Source organism: Aulonocara stuartgranti (assembly GCF_965226115.1).
Source record: "Aulonocara stuartgranti genome assembly, chromosome: 22".
NCBI classification, from domain to species: domain Eukaryota; kingdom Metazoa; phylum Chordata; class Actinopteri; order Cichliformes; family Cichlidae; genus Aulonocara; species Aulonocara stuartgranti.
This window is the reverse complement of record NC_138957.1, coordinates 15,662,955-15,684,825: the sequence shown is the minus strand read 5'-3', so window position 1 is coordinate 15,684,825 and position 21,871 is coordinate 15,662,955. Positions and strand designations below refer to the sequence as shown.

General features: G+C 40.9%; 1 protein-coding gene across 1 annotated transcript; it reads right to left on the bottom strand.

Moving 5' to 3' along the window:
* Positions 1–5: 5 nt before the first annotated feature.
* Positions 6–19,025, bottom strand: LOC309699305 (juxtaposed with another zinc finger protein 1). The gene is made up of 7 exons (XM_082522281.1): positions 18,926–19,025; positions 17,874–17,966; positions 16,229–16,605; positions 7,459–7,531; positions 5,410–5,606; positions 3,952–4,121; positions 6–2,631 (listed from the first exon to the last, which is right to left on the bottom strand). Exons 3-7 carry the CDS (start codon positions 16,341–16,343, stop codon positions 2,455–2,457), a joined length of 732 nt encoding a protein of 243 aa, XP_082378407.1. The 5' UTR covers positions 16,344–16,605; positions 17,874–17,966; positions 18,926–19,025; the 3' UTR covers positions 6–2,454.
* Between the last annotated feature and the right edge of the window lie 2,846 nt (positions 19,026–21,871).

Sequence of the window (21,871 nt, the reverse complement as noted above, 5' to 3'; positions counted from 1 at the left end):
TGAGATGTGGAGCTTTTTTACTTTATTTTGCTTTTTTTTTTCTCAGTCGTTTCCTGTTTACATTTAAGCAGCTTCTCTTTTATATAGAAAGACAGGTTGACATCATTTACAAGTCACTCTTCTCAGAACTTGTTGTACCCCCGTACAAAAAAAGGAAACATCAGTCTCCACGTTACATACGAAAATATAATTTAAAAGCACTTGACAACAGATGCACGTTACAATACATTCACTGTACACGGTATATTGAAGTTCCTCCCTCATCTCCCCTCCAGCACACACCCTCCGTTTCTCCTCTCCCATATGTGCGAGTGGCCCTCCCGAGTCTGAAGCTGAGGATGGGTTTTGTTTTTACGAGTGCTTGACAGCTCAACTTTCAGTCTGTCCCCGCAGAGAACCTTCTCTCCTACGCTCAAAGGCCGGACTGAAGTGTCTTCTATCATCATCTCAGGCTAGCAGCTCCACAGATGTCCTCGTAACCTGGTGCCAGGATTTTACAGATCCAGGTTCCAGGTGGTTTAAAATAGGCATGGATTTGTGCTTATGTAGTAGCACACTCGCTGAGGGTATGTGGCGATCCTGCAGTCTGCCTTTTAACAACATTGTGTAAGTAAAAATCCCTATAGCCAAACTGGAGGACAGGACGGTGTGTGCATGTCGGAGATCACTGTACCTATCAAATGAACGGGGGGCTCATGCTGCAAGCCTTGAGCAGAATCTAAACTTTTTTTGTACAATGAGGGAAATGATGATATAATGAACAAATCTGTCTTGGCGAGTTGAAGCACTGCGCTCTCACTCGGAATGATGAAATCCCAGTCAGGAGCAACAAGCCAGCCAACCACCCTGCTCCATAGGAGTTGAACCAGCAGCCAGGCACAGAAACATGACACATCCGAGCAATGAGACACAGATTACAGTAATACTCTCTAGGCTGATGACTTGGATACTGCTGAAAACACACACCACTCACACTCTCGCGAACACACAATGGACTGGAATGCTTTTGTCTAAAACACACACGCACAAAAACGACACGTAGATGGTAATCTCTTTCAAATACAAAATCCACCTTCTTCTTTCACACGTCTCCACACGACACAGAAACATGCGTGAAAAACATTCTTCTCGTGTACATCCATTCATTCCCGTGACTTTTTTCTTTTTCTTCTTTTTGGAGGTGCGACGTACAAGAAAATAATTGCCACAAGTCTGGGGCGACCTCCGGGGTGGAAATATTACAACACTCTTCCCATCCACCTTCCTTTCCTCCCCCCCTCCCCCTCCCTCTCTCCTCATCCCCTCATCAGGCACATGGTATGGTCAATGTTTGGCAGTGGAGAGCTGTTGGCAACGATCATGGAAAAAACAAAACAACTACAAAGATCTTGGCAACTGGAATACAGTGTGCCGCTTAACCCACTTTTGTGGCTAAGCGTGTGGAACGCAGCTCTGGCACTGTGAATGAAGAAACGCTGGAGATAACGATGGCTTAATGCGGATACGGATCGGGCCGTGTTCTAATACGTTCTCCACGTGATAAAATGGTCAAACGACACACAGATCGGTGTCAAACTGAAAGGAGCATTAGCTCTTAATCTGTAGAACATGTAAGGAAAACAAAGAAACAAAAACTCAGAACCTAAAGTCAGCCAGCTGATTGACCTTTGACCTCTGAGGTGACAGAATTGCTCAATCAGCAAATGAGGAATGAAAGGAACACTTACTGATACATAAAAATGAACACGAAATCTAAAACACTGACAAAAATATATAAAATAAAGCTTGAAAATAAAGTAACTATGTATATGCTCATGAATACTTTTATATATTTTTATGTACACATACATATCTGTCTATTGTTTATATATCGATATATCTATTAAAAGTATAACTTAACTCCAGCGCTTTCACCCCCACAAATGACCGTGAAGGCACAGATCTAAGCTCAGCTGGACTCTGCAGCTCAAAAGGGAGTGTAACAACCGCTGAGCTTACATCAGCACTGGAGGCCAACTTCATCCCACTCAGAGCTGAGCAGGAGGAAGGCAGGGCTTGGTTGCACTTCCTGTTTCACGTCTCCGTCTTTTCTCCTCTTTACTTTCGTATCATTTTGTTTTTTGTCTTTTCTTTCTGTTGTTTTTTTTACAGTTAGCACCTTATGTAAGTCGAACGATAGAAAATAAAATAATGTGATAGCATATACGAATGTGCAAATGTACATCAATAAAAATACTACAAAGATAGTTCTTTTTTGTTTCCCAAAAAAATACAAGTGATATAACATAGATAGAAAAAAATACTAACGTAACACACAAAAAGAAGATGATTTAAAAAAAAAAAAAAAAAAACTTAAAGCATGCACTTGATCCTTTAGTGTACATAGGATGGGAAAGGAAAGTCAGGACTCTTTTTTTTTTTTTAGGGGAAGTTGATTGGTGTGAGCGCGGGCTCTTAGCCTTGAATCTTGCGGAGGATCTCGGTGGAGACGGGCGGGTGGAAGTTGATGGTGTGGTGCCTCAAGCCCTGCGAGGTCTTGTAGCTTTTGCCACAGCGACACTTGAAGGGTTTCCTCACACGAATCTGTGTGCGGTGGCCGTTCTTGGCGTGGTATTTGATACCATTCACATTCTGAAGAAAGTGGTCGCATGCAGAGATGAAGAAGAAAAATGGGGTTATAATTACCACTTTTGATTGCACACAGCATCTATAAAACACCAGAGCATTATCCCAGATTTTATGGACAGAATTCCAATGAAAATACAACGAAAATACAAATGTGAAACATTTCACTAAACGTAGGCTTCATCCAACATTTGTTTTTCCTCTCTCGTTTTTTACTACACACATCATGATAGAGTAGCGCCAGTGAGTTGACTTTATCTCATTCACAATGATAAAACATGGTAGATTTCAATCGATTAGCCTTTTTTATTTTAAAACAATAGGTAGCAGATCAGTTGTCAGTTATCATGTGGTACACAAAAGAAAAATCCCATGTGCACCAGCTGTTTAATACTTTGAGTCTCCTTATATCATAAAGCCACCAGAGTTAAAATCTACTGAGAATTGCAAATATGAATTTGACCTTAAGCACAATTTGGGTGCAGACCCATTACTGGGTGCAAGTTTCACTAAAATCTGAACAGTACTGCTTATTAATAGTGCACAGACAGATGCAGGGATGGATGTCTCGCCAATCCACCCTGAGGCCACTTACTGCATGTCTTTCCCTGTTCTCTCTCTCTCCCAGCTTTGTGGTCTTCTATACATTGTCCTAAGACAATAAAGACTAAAAACGCCCAGAAATATAAGTGATTTACATGATATCAGCAAAACTGCTATTTTGTGTTTAGTGGTAGGGAGTTAAAGTTATCATCCTGAACTACTAAACTAGGAAGGTAAACCTTAAGACTGCTTCATATTAGCATGTTTGCATGCTAATTTTACCATTTTTCTGTCAATCAACAATTTCCTTTCTCCGCTTTAAAGTTGGATAACTTCAACTATGTACCCGCCCACTGCATCACTAATGGATACTTCAGTGTCGTCACCATCAGTCCCTGAATTTCGCCGAAGTCCTGCGGTGTCTGGTTGTTATATCACTGCTAGTCTCATCCTCTGTGAATGCCCCTCAACAACAAAGGTCGCTTTTCCCACGCTGCTGTTTTTGTCTTCAGGGTATTAGGGAGAAATGTTCCCACACTGTCCATTAGTTAAGCAGCTTGGATAGTGAGCAAGCTGAATGAGTTTTTTGTTGCCAGCTGTTATTAAAAAAATGAATTAAAAAAAAATTAAGTGAAGCAGAAAATATTAATCACCCTCAGATCTTATAATGTGCTTTTTCAAACACATGTGATACTCGGACAAAAGTTCTAGTGTGGATTTATTCAGAAGTAAAACCTCATGCCTTCGTGGAACTGCCTGCTCCGCCCTCAGGTTCAGCCTTACCTTGTATCTCTTCTTACACCCGGGGACGGGGCAGGCGAACGGCTTTTCATCGGCCCCGTTCATTGACATGGAGCTGAGGATGGACTCAGAGCTGATGGCGCTTTCTGTGGTCCACGACTCATCGCTATCCGACTCCTCGTAGTCTACCTCCTCCTCATCATACTCGCTGCCTAAAGGCATAATGGAGCCACGCAGAACAAAAAAACACTTGTCAACCCAGCTGAAACAGGGATAGCGACATACCCACGGGAATGCAACGCCCTGGGAATTTGAGAAGCAGAAAACGATAAGTGACTTTTTATTAACACATTTCTCTGCGTGCTGTCCCCTGCTCGGATTCATAAGCAGCCCACATATCACGGAACGCACAAGCCAGAAATGGTGTGATGTGCTTCCGTGTGTGCCTGTGAGTCAAAATGTGGGGATTGGCACTGAGAAAGAGATCATTAAGTGGGAGTGATCCCCATTGCTCAGCCTGGAAAAAGTGCTTTACTAAGTGCAGAACATTTTCCACTCACATGCATGCACACACAAACACACACACACACACATAGACATAAAGGCCCACTGACCCCCCACCATCTCACAGGAAATGCTGCACCTCAGCTTGAGGAAATGGATGGCACCCTGGCACATGTTGAAAGGGGGCGTGTGCGCGCGCGCACATATATATATGTGTGTGTGTGTGTGTGTGTGTGTGTGTGTGTGTGTAGCCATGCTGATGTGTAAGCCCAGACCTAACACTACGTTTGGAACCATTTGGGCTGGAATTGGACATCTGCTTCTAGGCTGTGCAACACACGGCCCCATGCGAACACACAGCGTGACAGCTGCTATGTAATTAACAAAGTGTTGACTGGTCTGCTCACTGCAGGAGCCACCATTCCCAAGACACAAACAGTGCACACACACACACACACACACACACACACACACACACACACACACAGGAACATAGTGGTTGGTTACAAGCTTTCCACTGTGACAGCAGATTTTCCTGATGATTTACAAAAGAGCAAGTATTAGCAGAGAATTGGCCAGAAATATCCAAAAAAATAATGGTTAATGTTTACAGAGACACTGCTGAATATAAGATGAGCAGGCTTGTGCACTCCTAGCAGGTATTTTGTAGTTTTCACTTTGAGATGCAGAGCCATTGGACAGCTATGAAATAAGCTGCATTCCATTTGCATTACAAATATCTTCACTCGCTCTTCAGCGCGCTGTCTGACTTTGATGAATATGCTTCCCATGTTTTTTTCTCTTTGTGTCAGTAGGGTTAAATTGCCTAAGTCAGTTTCAACATATCCTTTCCCATCACACATATAAGCAATCCATCTTTTTCCCTTTCAATCATACGTTTGAACACACACACACACACACACACACACACACACACACACACACACACACACACACACACACACACACACACACACACACACACACCGGTTATACCTGTAGGTGTGCTGCTGCGGAATGAGGAGGAAGGGGTGATGGGGGGCGTGACGGGAGGCGTCAGGTTACCGCTGGTGTGGCGGGGAGGTGTGGCCGTGCTGTTCCTGGACACTCCGCCCGTGATGGACAGGGACAACTTGGGTGTGGCCTTCTTCTTTATGGTCTCCTGCTCCCGGCGTGCTGCATCCGTCATGAACCTGACGTCACACAGTTATTGTATTAGTTCGCATTATCCGATTTCTCATTATTAATCAGTGGAGAGGTCTCCTACCTGCATGTAATACTAAACTTATGTGACAGCTGTGTTCTCATCAACTTGAAAACCTTATAAATATAAGCAATGTTGTTCAAATAAATGCTAACACATTTTCATCCACTTGGGTTGGTTTTTTTGGGTTTTTTCTATAACTTTGACCTCTTAATTTGAAAGGTAATTAACTGAAAGTTTATTATAACTTCGGTAATTGTTGTAGTTTTGCCTTTTCCCTGCTAAGGCTACAGCGACAGGGGTTTAGAGACAGCAAACATGCTACAGTACGGCACCAAGAACATACTGATTGCTTTGGTCACTAGCAGATTGCAACTGTTGCCTGTGGTTTGCATGGATGACACAAACCCTACCAACTAGTGGCTGCCACTGGCCTCTGCAACTGAGGCCTAACTACTTAGATTTTGCTTGTGATTACATGAAATTATAAATTAAAACAGTAGTTCTCTTACTTTTTAAACTGATGTACAGCCACGGATCCACTATTGATCTAATGATGTAGCCTATTTTAATCCTTCATCTACAACTTTTAGCTACAACTCTGTTTATCAGCTATTAATTAAGTACACTGACCACATTCAACAGTTTTCCCACTCCATTTAGTTGCACGTGTGAATCTATACTTTTGGGTAAGATTTTCAGCTGATAGACACACTGTCCAGCTTTTTTCAACATTTCACCTCTGTATTATGTTTAGCTAATGACTGACTTTTAGCTAGTTTAGATTTCTTGAACGGTTTATCTTGCCATTAGCTAGTCATTGCAGTGGGAAATCCATGCTTTTAGCTACAAGATTCAATTTAAAGCCTCACTTTTAGCTCTTAACTCCCAACTTCAGCTTATTTTGTCGCAATTTATTTAGTAATGCTAACTGTTTAAATGTTTATACTATTATACTACTATATCCATACTATTAGCAATCAAATTAAAATCCTTATTCAAATGGTATACAGTTTCAAAAGTCTTAGCTAATAAGTTTAACTAGTTATTAGCAATTTCAAATATTGTTTCACAGTTTAGGTTTTTTGTTACAGTTTTAATAATATATGTATTCTTTTAGCTGTCTTTGCACGGTGTTTTTTAGCTGCTAACTGTTTATTTAAATGTTATTTTTTTATTTACTTATAAGTTTGGCTAATCTGTCCTCGTACCCTCTGTTGACTGCAGAAGTATCGCTGCTTTAATAAAACCCTGTTAATTTATTATTTATTATCCTTTTCATAAATTGTGATTCATATCCTAATTTGGTTTTCTAACATGTGGCGTTAAGCTGTGCTCCACTGTTGCTATGAGAAAAATGTCCATTTGTGTGAGAAGACAGGGCCTTGCTGCTGAGTGAACTCCTCCCTTAAATATTCTGTCAAAACATGTACAGTAAATACAAATGACATTTATAGCCTCGCCACTTGAACAATTATCACAGAAAACAAACCTCTCTCTTTCATTCCACCATTATCTCTCTCAGTGTTACATCTTGTAGGGATTTAACGAGGCATTTAGTGGGACGTGACACATCGGTTCACCACACACAAACACACACATGCCGTAATCCTCTGGCTGCACAGGGAGTCAAAAGTGATTGTCTTGTGTGGTTTTCTGTGCTGGTCTGTGGATGAGTCACTGCTGTGGGTATGGGAAAAGTCAGTCATTGGAGATGTTCTCCGCAAGCCACATATACACACACTCACACGCATGTTAACTTTCACTGGTGGAACAATGGTGCCCTCTGTAGACGGATGCTTTTGAGCGTGTGTGAATGTGTACGATTGTGTGTGCCTTACCTGTTGATGTAGCTTAGGGCCAGATAGGTGGGCTGCTGTTGCTCCTGCTTCTCCAAGACCCTCGGATCTGTGTCTGCGAGAGAAGGAGACGTTCAGATTAATCACCACTCCCTGTGGAGGGAAAATGTTCTGTGAATACTCTAAGTATGTAGCTGACTCACACATGTATTCTTTCTGCCAGACAGGCTGATAGATTACTAGATATGTCTCACACTGCGTTCACTGTATTAGTCTCAATGTGTGGCACCCTGCAGATACATTTCAGATACTTTCATAAACGGCACGTTATTACAGCAGAACCAAGCCCTATCTAATTTACAACCAATGCCTTCGCTGAAGTGACCCAAGACCACTTAATCGTTGCCGGGGGGAGGATGTGGTTACAAAAAGAAAAAAATTACTTTAGAGTAAAGGCGGCTGTGATGAATGTACACACTGTATGAGCTGAGGAGTACATACAGGCTTTTTCCAGATGACTTGCTAAGTCAGTAACGCTACAGTCGGCAACTTCCACTGCCTGAGGCAAGCAGTGTGTACTTCAAAGTCCCATCTCACACCCCGGGAAAACAGAAGCAAGTGTGCATGAAAACACTGCGGGTGGGTTACATATGTGAACTACCAGTGCCATCAAGTGTTCAATCTGGGAATGTTCAGAAGGAGCTTAAAAAAACAGTACATTTAAGCCAAGCCATCTATGTCTGCGTGAGTGTGTGCACTAGCAGGCATAATTGCAGCAACATATGTAATAGCTAGCAGATGTATTTCAATTTAGATCCAAGGACTAGATCATCTCTGTGCAAAAATTAACAACACACCCCTGGATGCTTCCAACTGTGGTGTGTTGGCCTTCTCAGCCCTTCAGTTTTCAGGCTTTCACACCTCATAATTAAACAAAGAATGCAGACTTCCCACCGTGCGGGAGGAGGAACACTAAGGAGACCAGCAAACAAGAAAACAACCCAGAAAAAAGAAACTTGCCCACTTCAACTGGTCTCCCATGCAAAACATAGTGCTATATATGTGACTTTCAAAATAAAAAGACTAGGCAAAGGGGGAAAAGGGTAGCAAGATTATATACCCAGGTGGTCCGCAGAGGTGGTCTCTGACAGTCTTTTATAGCTGAGACTTAATAATCCTACCTGCTGCTCAGATGTAGAGACCAGAGCTTTCTGCGCATGCATAATTGTGCACAAACACACACACATACACACAGCTAAACCTACATCCCTGAGTCACGAGACATGTTTTAGTGAGAGCTATCTGCATCTTTTAATAACCTTTTGGAAACCACTGAGTAGACTAGACAACAACAGGGAAAATCTGCTAAAACAAAATCTATATATGCACTGAGATTAAGCAAAAAGATGACAGGAATGACAAATGAGTTTGGATTAGAATATTTATAACCTGTTTTGTTTTGGGGGGGTTTTAATCTAAAAGATTCCCACAGAGTCCACAGTGGCATCTTCACATTACTTCACAAACTTAAAACACAGAACAAAACACATCTGGGGAGGTGATAGAAAGAAACCTAATTAGTGTGATCTTTTTAAAATAGTCCATCAGAGTCAAACGTATACAGTTGCAAGAAAAAGTTTGTGAATATCCTCATATTACCAGGACTTCAATGCTACTGATTTTTCCCTCTGTCCTAATTGAAAACAAACAAAAATCTGACTGAAATCAAAACAAGAGCCAAGCCCATATGATTAGCCAGTGTTATCTGTGTGTCCGTCTATTGGTATCAGCGTTTATGATGGCCAATAAATGTGAAAAATAAAGATGGGACTGAAGAAAGGCTCTTCAACCATGTTCTGTGTGTTGAGGTTGTGTAGTAAATAAATAACTACACATAACAAATGTTAGGCAAATATGTTCAGCTAATATATTGTAATAACAGATTTCTTTTATAGATATCACTCCCAAAAATCTTACACTGGTCAGATTCTGCTAACAACAAACAAAAACTTGCACTTTCCGTGCTTTTATTGAACACACTGAGTAATTACTCACAGTCCAGGCTAGAAAAACACTACCAAATTCTCCAAAAGCTACTGGAAGTCAGGTGTTCCAATTAATGACATGGGATTGGAAGTCTGGGATGCAGCTGTAGCACTTCCTTTAAAGACATGCATGAAAAGCCTCATGTAGGCTGCTCATCTCAAGAATGACTGGCTAGTCTGAACCAGAGGTGGACAAATAATGTTCCTAAGGGCCTATATAAGAAACTAGGATTACTATAGGGGGCTGCAGCAATGACCTGAACTCAGTTCTGCTTCATTTTAATTGTATCTCTTTATGAACCTTTACTGGTAAGAGTAGATGTTACAATCAGGTCTGAACCATTCTGTGACTGCAAGAAAAAGCAGTACAGAGATGCACAAAGCTGACAGCATGTCTTGCAAATATCAAACCACAGCACACATCTGAAAGAGGTGAAAACAAGACCAAAGGGTTACAACAAAACACCTGCAGAAGTCTTGCTAAAATGTTCGTTCATCTTCACTAGAAAAAATTACTTAATACCAGGACTTCCACCTCTCCACGCCCCCTTCAAAAAACCGGCACATGAAGCAGAAGAAAAGTCAGCAATATCTTGTAGGCAAACAAACTGCAAGCAGGAGGAAGCATCGTGGTTTGCGGCTGCTTTGCCACCTCACAGCCTTGATGCCAATCATTAAAGGAACAATACATTGAACACTGTATCAAAACATTACACAGTAGAGTGTCAGGGTAGCAGTCCGTGAACTGAGGCTTAGGAGGGTGGCAACAACATAATAACCCAAAGGATACAAAGTAAGAATTAAGTGTTTTAATGACCAAGACAGTGACCTTAATCCAATTGAGATGTTGTGGCTAACCTGAAGAGTGTCCAATCAAGAGTTTTATATGGGCCCTCTTCACTGTGTCGGCAGCTACTGTTGCTCCTTCTACGAGTGACTAAATTCAAAAGCTGACTTACTTTTATTAGCTGATACTGTGAGTGATCACTCAATGTGTTCAATTAAGACAGGAAAACCACAACTGTGTGGTTTTAGTTTAGTCAGATTATTGAGGTCCATAACTGTAACTTTTTTCTAAAGATGCAGATTAGGCCACATTTTATGAGTAATCAATGCAGAAATTCTGTTAATTCCACATTTTTTCCAACTACATAGCAGGATAAGACTGACTCAAAGGATTAACTGTGAAAGAAACATCAGCTGAAGGCAATTTAATGTGAGAATGGCAAAAATGTGAGGAAAGAATGCCAGAATTAATATCTTGGGATGTTCAAGGTGCTGAGGATTGTGGATGAGGTAAGTGTGTGTAGAGAAGGGGGAGGGGTGTTGGTGGAAATGGGGTTAGCCAGGTGCGGATAGCGAGAACTGCAGTAAATGTTAGCCGGTTTTACAACTTCCACTCGCCGAGCTAGACAGAAAGTGAGCATGCTGTTGATCCTGCTGCTGTGGCCAGAAGAAGACCTGCATATGTACACCCAGTAAGCTACATACATACATACACACACACACGTATATATATTTGCTAACTGAACCTCAAAGCTGCCAATTTCAAATTTACAGTACAGTATTTTAGCAGGCTAATGTACATGCATGTGCATATTTGTAATTCAGTACATGTTTTCCTTATCTGTTTTGTTTCAAAGTATCACCAGTGTGGAAACACTTTAGTTATTAATATCTGTGCCCAATCTGCAGCCACTCATTTCACAACCCACACATCCATCTCTCACGAGCGGCACACTGCTGCCACCTGCTGAATGTACTCTGTCTGCATGTGTCCACATGCACAAGCCCATTGTGTAGAGAGGTCTGTGTATGTGTCTCTTTACATGTGTGCATGTGCTGAAACCAGACCAAGAATGCATGGCTTGTTATGCAGCCTGCTAATTAAGCCTCGGAGAGCATTTTAACGTGTTTCTAAAGCAGCAGGCAACCGGATGGAGGGAGAAGAGAGGCGAGGAGGAGGAGTGGGAGCAAAGAGAGGGGGCATATGGGTGGAGGGAAAGGCAAACTCCTCTGTAATTATGCTTCCCAGTGCTTGGTGGGGCGCTCAGATCGTGCGACTTCCGAAAGACAGTGTGTGTGACTGTGTGTGTGTGAAGCAAAAGAGAGGGTCTGCAGTTTCCAGTTTGGGATGCCAGTCCAATAACTGCTTCGCTACACCCTGACAGGTCATACAGGAAGTATAGTGAGCACAGCCTCTCACATGCACAAACATGCACCCCTTCCCTTCTCAACCCTCTGACAGGAGCGAGATGGGAAACAACCTGACAACTAAAGCAAGAACAAACAGCTGAAATCCTTCTTTTAATGCATATATAAATCACATATACATAGAGCTGAAATGATCAGTCTAATACAAAAACATTGTCCAAAAAATAATTACAATGTAAAATAAAAATGAAAAATAATTGTAAAAATAATCGACTTATTGGTTACCTTTTCAGCACGTGACTTACTGGTAAAAATGTTGTTATATCTAATAGAGCAGGGCAATATGGCCAAAAATATATATCACGATATATATTTGAAAATTTGCGATAACGTTATAACTGACGATATAATTTCTGCGAGACAAAATACAACTCCAGGACTTTACTAGCGCAAAAAACCCCCATCCATTTATTTTACTTAAACAAGCAGCTGTTTTTTTATGTGCATTAAAGCTATATAAACATTTAACAGTGTAAAAGTAAATTCCTTGCTGAAAGTTTAACCAAAAGGCATTTCCAGTAGAAATGGGCTGACATATCCTGAGCATAACTATGTATAATATCCACTGAAGTTAAAAAGAGGTGCTTTCAAATATGTATTTTTCGGACCATAAGGTGCACGGGATTATAAGGCACATTAAGCGAAACAAAGCAGTCAGATAAATCAAACTTTATTCAACTTATTCTTCTTGCTTCCTCCACTTCTGTACCATTGATTCATTAATGCTGTATTCTACCACAGCTGCTCTATTCCTATGTTGTTGCAGTATATTAATGACTAACCTTGTATTGTGGATGGATTATCTCAGTTGTTCTCCTGACTGAAGTTTGGTTTACAGCATCCTGCCATGCGATTGCATTTGTCTCTAACCATCAGGAACCTTCACGTTAACTTTTTCTTTATGTTATGCTAACATAGCTGTGTCGCTAGCGATCACGTAGCACAGCATTAAACACCAGCTAGCCCAACTTCAGTAACCCTACAAACGTCACTGCTGTGTAGCTTCCTGTCTTCATTTATGTTGGAAGTGATAGCAGAGCTGTACGTTTGATTTTTATTTTTTTTTTTTCAGAAATCTCTCAGTCAGAACATGCTATATCATGCTTAGGTAACTAGCGAAACTAGCGAGCTAACTTCCGCTAACTTCTAACTCCGTTAAATGTAATGAATTCCGTTTTCATGGATGCCTGGATGTTAAACATCATAGTTACACCTGGTAAAGCAGCAACGCTGATCATTTTATTAAAGATGGAAGAATTTAGACAGTTTTTAACTCTCAGTGATGTTCGTTTGACTTCGGAACCTTAAAGGACGGAGTTTAGGACCCAGACTACTCCCAGACTACTCCCAGATTTACGAGCACCTTAGTCTGACAAATACGGCAATAACGCTGGCCTGCTTGCATATTCTACAAAAAAAATGTGCTTTGTTGTGTATCTGACAGACAAACACCAAACCAGTTAAGTTGCACCATTTTTTCAAACTAATTCTGGTTCACCCGTTTCACTCAACAATCTGCTTTCTCCATTCTCATTCTCCGTTACCGCCGTGCTTTTTCGGCACTGCGCATGCACGATATTTCATTTTCTTATCGTTGCCTAGCATTGTACCGGTATTACCGTGAACGGTATAATATGGCCCAGCCCTAATATCTAACATATTCAGCTTTAACTTACATAGTAAAACAGAATAATCTACACATTCTCAAACATGCTGTCTCCCTGTAAACAACATCACAAAGAAAGAAATGCAAAAAATAAATTCTAGTGGTTTGCCAATCGTACCCACAAAATTATCCCTGTAATCGAAAAGCAACAAGTTTAAAAAAATCACTGCAAACTAACGATCAGCATTCTTCAGCAGAGTTTACATCATGTTACAAGGCCGTAGTTTCAGCTCAACCTTTAACTCCGAATGCAGAAGAAAAACAAGGATTCAAGTAAAGTCTGTCCAAGCAAAGGTGATATCTTTTGGGATTTCCCTGTACTCAGCTCACACCCGTGTTTTGACTTTCATAACCTTCTCTTTTAAATCTCTTTCCCTGCTTTTAATCTCTACCTGCCTCCCCCCTCCCTGTCCTTTTTGCTGAGGTAAGGGGCAGGTACGTGCTTGTGCAGGTGAGAACATTGCTGCCGTCGTGCACGCAGGCAGAGAAGCCTGACATCATTGCATTCCTCAGACCTTACCTACACTCCCAGCACAACAAAACTACCACACTAAACACAGTGCACCTAACCCCACTTCCTTATTGCATTCGGCTGTAATCTAAACAGTGTGGGCATGCCATTGGTAGGCTCCTGCCCTTTAGGATGAGATCAGTGTTGTAGATCCACACGTTTCCTAGGTTTCTCACAGATGGGATCACGACACACTCATCTGGTCTGCTTGCTGCCAGCTATTATGTGTCAGACAAGGCAGAAGTCCAAATAAAAAAAACGATATAGAAGATAACGGATTAGAACAGGAGTCCAAACACAAGGCAGAAATTTGGGAGTTTTCTGGTCGTGTAGCACATTAGATGCCCTACCACAAGAGGGCAGCACAGCCTGCAGCAAAAACTAACTGTTTCCAGCAGAGACGTACACTGATTTCTCCACACCTGACTTAAGTCCCGCTGACTCACTTTTTACAACTACTAGCATCTCATATCTCAAGCTTCAAATTAGCTGATCCTTTGATTGATTATTGATCACACGCCACTGCACTAATTCACAACCGAAAAGGAAGTCAAAACCAAATGTCACTTGCCTCCCCGCCCCCTCTCAATCCTCTCCATGTGTCACTCTAGACCCTATGGTAACTGATCTGAAAGCAGTATTGATTAGACTCTTTATGTCTGTGCCGCCCCTGATAACCAACCGTGCTATAAAGCCAGGAGAGGGGCAATTCATTAATCCAGAATATTTGACTGGTAAACCGCTATTCTGTTCATCTGACAGTTAGGGTCAAAGGTCAGGCTAAGAGCCAGATGGGGCATACATCACTCAGTGTCTGTGGTGTTTGGGTTGTTGAACTGAGGAAGCAATATTAATCCCTGCATTTCTGTGGGGACAAGGTGAAAAATCACGTTTTGATTTCTTCCACCCTTGGGTTTATTTGGAAGAGATCCATGGAGCATATGGGTAAGATGAAGAGCAGCCCACCCTGCTCCTCCGTCTCCCCACCAGCAAACACCACACCAACTACATCACTTGTGTTTATCAGTCCTGTTCTCCACGTGACGCGACATCACGTTGGGTGTCCTCAACACAGCTGGTTGCTCGACAGCACTCTTTGTCAGTGAGACAGCAGGTGTGCAATAACTCAGCCAAATACACTGCCCCTAACCCCTTTAGGGACCGCCAGTTGCCATGGAGACTGGCTCAATGAAGCATCTATGTAAACCCCTCGCTCCCCCCCTTCACATAGCCTCATGAGGATGGATACTCCCCACAAATAATGATTAGCCCACATCAGATTACTGAGTGATTCAGAGATGCGTAAATGCATCTCTAGTCTTATTTGTTATGGTGGATCATAGTTTAATCTAACACACTGTTATTGTGTGTTTAGTTGGAAGTGACAGTTTATTCTGTTCTTTAAATCTGCATGCTTTTCTCTGCTACCTTGAGGCAATAGGAGGAAAGCACTCCCTTATCAAGAATTCACATAATTTACTTAGATTTTAATTATTGTGCACGCAAAGACAGGTATTTTTATTTAACAGCTCAAAAATGCACCTACACCAGCTCTATTTTCCCCCATTTTTGAGAATCCACATACAATGCTGCTATAATAGAAGTTACTAATTGCACCAATTACCACTTAATTAAATAAATACATGCCTCTTTATAATCCAGAGTGTTTACCCTGCAACTTTTTCTGTGCCTCTTATGTTAAATGGTGGGCAAACTGATTACGATTGTATTTATACGTGCCAGGGGGCAGTCATCAGAGTGTTTACTGTCAGACCAAAATCTAATAAGCGGTGCAACAAGTCGGCGCTTGTACTTGTGGAAGAAAATCTGATTATATCCTTGCATGTCTGCTACAACTTCAGCTGATGGAGTGCCGGTGGGAATTAGACACCAAAATAACAGAAAAGCCACGGGGGAGTGACGCTTTCAGAAATGTGACAGTCAAGAGTTTTCGGCAGCTCAAATGCACAAGCGGTATGAAGAAAAGCCACGGCTGCACTGCGTCAGGCCTGGAAATGTAAACAGTGCTCAGCAACGCTAGCTGTGAAACCGCTGTCTGGTCGGGATGCTAGTTTCACCTATGAGACCTACGCGGCCCTCCTAGTCGAGTTACCGCTGCAAAGGTAACTGCTGTAGCTGACTCCTAATCAGACGAGTCGGCCCCAACATCTCAGAAAGCATAGTTTATTTTCCAGATATAAAAGTTGATAAATAACTCCCTCTCCGGCGAGCCTCGACAGAGAGCAAGAAGCAGGAATAGCGGAATGCAGAGCTGAGCCTATCTGCGTTTAGCTAGCTAGCTAGAGGGGAGGGGAGGGGGGGCTAGCTAATACCAGCTAGCTGTCTAGTTCCCTCTCCCCCGCTGGCTCCACTCACCGATGTGATTGTCCTCGATGTGGACGATGAGCTCGGCGAGAGACTCGAACTGGAGTCCGCAGCCCCCGAACCTGCAGGAATTGGAGAAGAACGAAGCGGCGGCGATGCCCGTCATGTTCACGGCGCTGGTGCATTCACCGGGCAGAGAGGGGGGGAGGGGGTCCAGGAGCCGGGGTGGTGAACGAGGAGGCAGAGGTTTCGGGTCCGGGGATAGGAACGGGGCAGAGCGCGGAGCAGCGGAGCAGACACCGGGCGGCCAGACAGGACAGCGGCGGACGCAGCTGGGAGGCAGGCGGGGCGGTGGGAGGAGGAGGAGGAGGGGTGGCTGGTGGCATACGTCACGACCTGCCTACCTGTTGGTATCACAGCCGCACTGACTGCGGAGTGGTATCAAAAATCAGTCTAATCTTGGCACATATACATACGTTATAAACACAATATACAAACCACACAAGTAGAACAAAAGGAAACAGATTTCTCTTTTTTAGTTTAAAAAAAAAAAAAAAAAAAATATATATATATATATATATATATATATATATATATATATATATATTATTTTTTTTTTTTTATGTCCTTAAAATAAGGAATCATTGGAAATTTACTGTTTGCCCCAAACGTATAAAGAAATACAAGCCCAAATCCAAAAAAGCTATGATGCTCTTTAAAAATGTAAATAAAAACAGAATGCAATGATTTGACAATCTCAAAACACCGTATAACACAGAAAAATATCAAATTGTCAAAGTAAGAAAATGTACCATATTAAGAAAAACATTAGCTCATTTTAAATCTGATGGCAGCAAAACATCTCAAAAATATTTGGAGGGGGCCATGTTTTTTCATTTTTTAACGTCTAGGAAGTAGGGAGACCAGGTGTCCTATTCCTGTCTGTTAGAGGATTTTATCTGCTCAACAATCCTGTTTTTTTGTTGTTGTATATATTGTGTCATGATGTGCCAGATGTTTTCAGTTCTACCATGAAGCCATGCGGTTATATTAGATGCAGTATGTGGTTCAACATTGTCTTGCTAAAATATGCAAGGCCTTCTCTGAAAAATACATAATCTGGATGGAAGCATATGTCCCACTAAAACCTATATATACTGCTCAGCACTAATTGTGCCTTTCCAGATGTGCTAGCTGCCAATCCATGGGCACTAATACACCCCCATATGTTCAGAGATGCAGGCTTTTGAACTGAACGCTGATAACAATACAGGTGGTCCCTCTCCTCTTTAGACCAGAAGACTAGAGAGATGTCCATGTTTTCAAAACAGAATTAAAAGTTTTGATTCGTCTGACCACAGAGCAGTTTCCCGCTTTGCCTCAGTCCATTTTAAATGATCTATGGTCAAGAGAAGATGATGGTTTTTCTGGATCATATTCACAAATTGCTTTTTCTTTGCCTGATAGGGCTTAAATTTTGTCTACAGACAGTAATTTCAGGAAGTGTTCCTGAAACCATTGCAGTGACTTGTCTAAGGCCCTGAAAATCATGGGTGTCCAGTATTTTCAGCCTTCTTTCTCACACACAGAGATTTCTCCAAATTCTCTGAATCTTATGATGGTATTTTGCACTGCAGATGACGTGACACTTAAAGTCTTCTGAAATGTTCTTTTTATACCCAATTATGTTACTGACCTGTTGCCAATTAACCTAATTATTTGCAAATTGTTCCTTCCAGCCTTTTGTTGTCTCTGTCCCAATTCTTAGGTGCTAACCTGTGCCTCCCTGCTGAAACACAAAGAAAAAAAAGATCAACATCTGAAATCACAGTTATGGTTTTAACAGATTTTTTAGCATAAAAGAGAATGCACAAGTCTACTAACGCAGTGAATTAAGATCATAAAAACAAACTTTAGCTTCTATTTCTGCTTCTAAGAAGTTGGTCAAATTGCATTACCGGTAATAAATACAGCATGTCCTTCACATGATCAGTGCCAAACTTTTAAACATCAACTTGTGTGTGCTTATTTTGTAAGTTAGATATCAAAATTTCAAACTAACTCTCAGTATAATGGGCCCACATTATCCCTTACAAACATCTTTGTTTACACGTATTTAGTTTAATGGGTTCTGGTCAAACTAAGTACTTATAGTGGGTTATATACAGTACTGTACATGTATACACTGTCTTTTTAACTGATAAAGACTATGTCTGTTACACCTGAAAAAACACAGGCACTGATCAGTTTTCTTTTCAGCTTTTGTTATTACCTATTACCTTGCAGGATTCAATAAAACATAACAGATTTCATATTTGCTTCTGGTGAATACAATCTGGAATCTGAAGGAGCCTGAATAAGTCATGAAGAGAATAGATGCTGACTTCTTCTTTATATATTCATAACGGTAAATACCTGTCTCCAAGTATTTACTTTAGCAGTGTGCTTAGCGTAAATGGCTGCTGTATTTCTTTTTTAATATATTTTATGCTTTACGTAATCCCTTTAAAATGTGTATGAAATGTGCCATAAAAATACTTCCCTTGCCTTGTGATTTAGCTTTAATGGAACTGATTCACTTATTGCCGTGTCGTGAGCTAGAGCCAGCAGCTTACATGTTTCTAAACCATGTCAATGCTTTTGTCTGAAGGGGCTTCAAAAGACCAGGATGTGTGTATGTATAATGACATGGATAAGCCTTTGACAACAGAATCTATGACATCCATAAAGTTAAGTGATTAATGTTACCCTATAATGGGCTCAGTGATGAGAAGAGTACCGCGTAGCTTTGTGTGCAGTTCCCAGAGAGAGGAGAATGTCCTTAAATCACTGGGGCTGGCTAACCAGAGCCGGCTGGCCTGTGTTGGACCTGTTAATCGAGCGTTAAAATGGACTGTCATAAACCTGGCCAGTGACTTCAGCAAACAACCTTAAGACCCGGAGATACGTTTTTTTTTCTGACTGCTCTCTGTCTACTCAACCAAAACGAGACACAGTAACTAAAACACAAAATATAAAATACACTGCAACAGCCTTTGAAAGCAAACATGCCAAAACACGGTGGCGTCACCAGTGCACACGCATACACACACATGTACAGTACATGAATTCAGTGACTTCATCAGCCCAACACAGATGTTCTCTCTTACACACAAGCATACAAAAACACACTCGGGATAAACACACTCATTACGCACACGTGGTGTATCAGAACTGTGAGAGTGACGCAGTTCCCAGCACCATTACGTAAATGAGAAGTGGTAGCATGTGTTGTAAAAAGGCGAAGGGAGAAAGGGAGATACACGTCGAGAGTTTGTGGTGCATGACATCACCTGTTTTGAGGCCTGTGGGTGGCGCACAATCTTAGGTTACAGTTTGGGATTTGGAATTATCAGACACCCTTTTTTTCTCCTTTCCTTTTCTTTTTTCTTTTTTGCTGGAAATGAATAGTCCAACAAGTGCACGGACTAATGGCCAACACAGTTTGCAAATACACACAGAACAAACACAGACACAAACACGCACACACACTGGGGCTCTGTTACTATGTGGGTCTGCATCTGAGGGATGGGTTGCATGTAAATTTAACTCACTACATTACATAATCAGATCTCTGCAAGTTGCATACTTTTTAAAGTATCTGTTACCAGTTAGCTATTTTTTAAGTGCACCTAATAGGAATAGTCAGAAATCAACCATGCATGACATGCATAGACTTTGCCAGCTGAGCCAGATGTGTAATGTAGCCAAAGTGAGGATTAAGCTACATAGAGATGGAGGTCAGAAAGTTTCTTTTACCTTTAACCTGAAACGCCATATTTTTTCAGACTGGGTGACATCAGGCTCTGAGTAGGCAGCTTTCTAAAGCTCCCAGACTGGCTGTTAAAAGCCAAGCCGGGGTGAAGGTGCCAGATGGTAATGGCTGGTAGAGCCCCTGAGTTATGGAGGTAGCTGTAATCTCACTGGCATTGTCTGCTTCAGGGCACCAGCCAGAGACTTCCTGGCTGCCGTCATACACTTTTTAGTCTGCCCGTGCACTGTTCACGGGCATGTACATCTGCTGTAAAACATCCCTTATCTTCGCTGAAAAACAAAACTCTGTGACTCACGTTCACATGGGGGAAGAGAAGCTCAAAACACAGAGTGACATCATCACAACTTCCTATTTCTACTTGTTGCCAGGGTGATGATAATTTGCATACTGTAAACGATTGGTGGATGATGAGTCAGTAGGGTTTGGTCCCATTTTGCAATTTAACTATAACAAGAATCGCCCTGTTCAGCTCCAGCCTGGCCGAAGCACCGGAAAAAGCTGACCAAACATGGTTTAGCTAATGGTAATGATTTGTTGTGCTTTTGTTTTGATGACATTTTGATGGGATAATTTTTTTGTATTTATTATAAACAACAGTCGACCTTTTTTAGGCAGTTTCTCTGATAAGTATGAAAAACGCATCATCCTAAAATGCCAAAAACTGTCAAATGATTCATACACTCCTTCAGAATAACTTTTGAAACTGTTCTTCCATGGATAGATAGACAGAGTATGACACTTTGCCCTGATAATCACATATGACATCATATCACCAACACAATGGCTTCCAGTGTGCAGTAGGTGATGCTAACATTAAACGTTATCTATAGCAGTGTTTTAGAGGCAATAATAAGTAACTCAACGTGCTTTAAATCTTAAATTTACATTTATATTTCTGTTGCTTTTTTTTATTGTTTTCTCAAGTTTATTATTTTACCTTTGTTTTAATCAGGTCATTGGTGTAAGGGACACACCTTTACATATGCTTTACAAACAAGTTCAATTTGATTGTTGCTTATGTTTAATTTGCGTTATACAGTTTGAACGCTCACTTTAAATCTCAGACCTAAATAAAGCCATTAGCTTTTGATTGATTGATTGATTGATTGGTAATTTATTTCAACATGTGAACAATATACAAGTACATTTAGAAAAGAAATGAGAGAAAAAAAATATACTATACAAATTACATACAAAAAAACATTCTGATTAATTTACATGTTGAAAGGGAGTGGGAAGAAGTATACACTTATTTAATCCCACCCCTGTCCCATAAATTATCAGTGAATATTTAGTCAGCTTCCTTACTGATATAATTTGTAATAAAAATAGTGAACAGATTTCTGATATACTATGTACTATAATATCACATCATGAATTTTTTGTTTGTTTGTTTTTAAATAGAGACATTCACTTAATTTAAATATTTTCCTTTTCTTTATAGATCGAGAAGATCATATTTTTATAACTCTTTTTGAACAGTTTTATGTTTGGACATTGCTTTAATTCCATATTCAGTTTGTTCCATAGTTTCACTCCTTGAACAGAAACACAAAAGCCTTTTCTTGTAGTACGTACCTTCATTGTTTTGAAGTTACAAAAACCCCTTAAATTATAACTTCCTTCTTTCAAAAAAAACATACTCTGAATATTACCTGGCAGTTCTTTATTTTTTGCTTTGAATAGAATTTGTGCTGTTTGGAATTTCACTATATCGTCAATTTTCAATATTTCAGACTGCAAAAATAGTGAGTTTGTATGTTCCCTATAACCTGCATTGTGGATGATTCGAATTGCTTTCTTTTGAAGAGTAAAAAGTGAATGTAATGTGGTTTTATAGTTATTGCCCCAGACCTCTGCACAATAGCTTAAGTATGGTG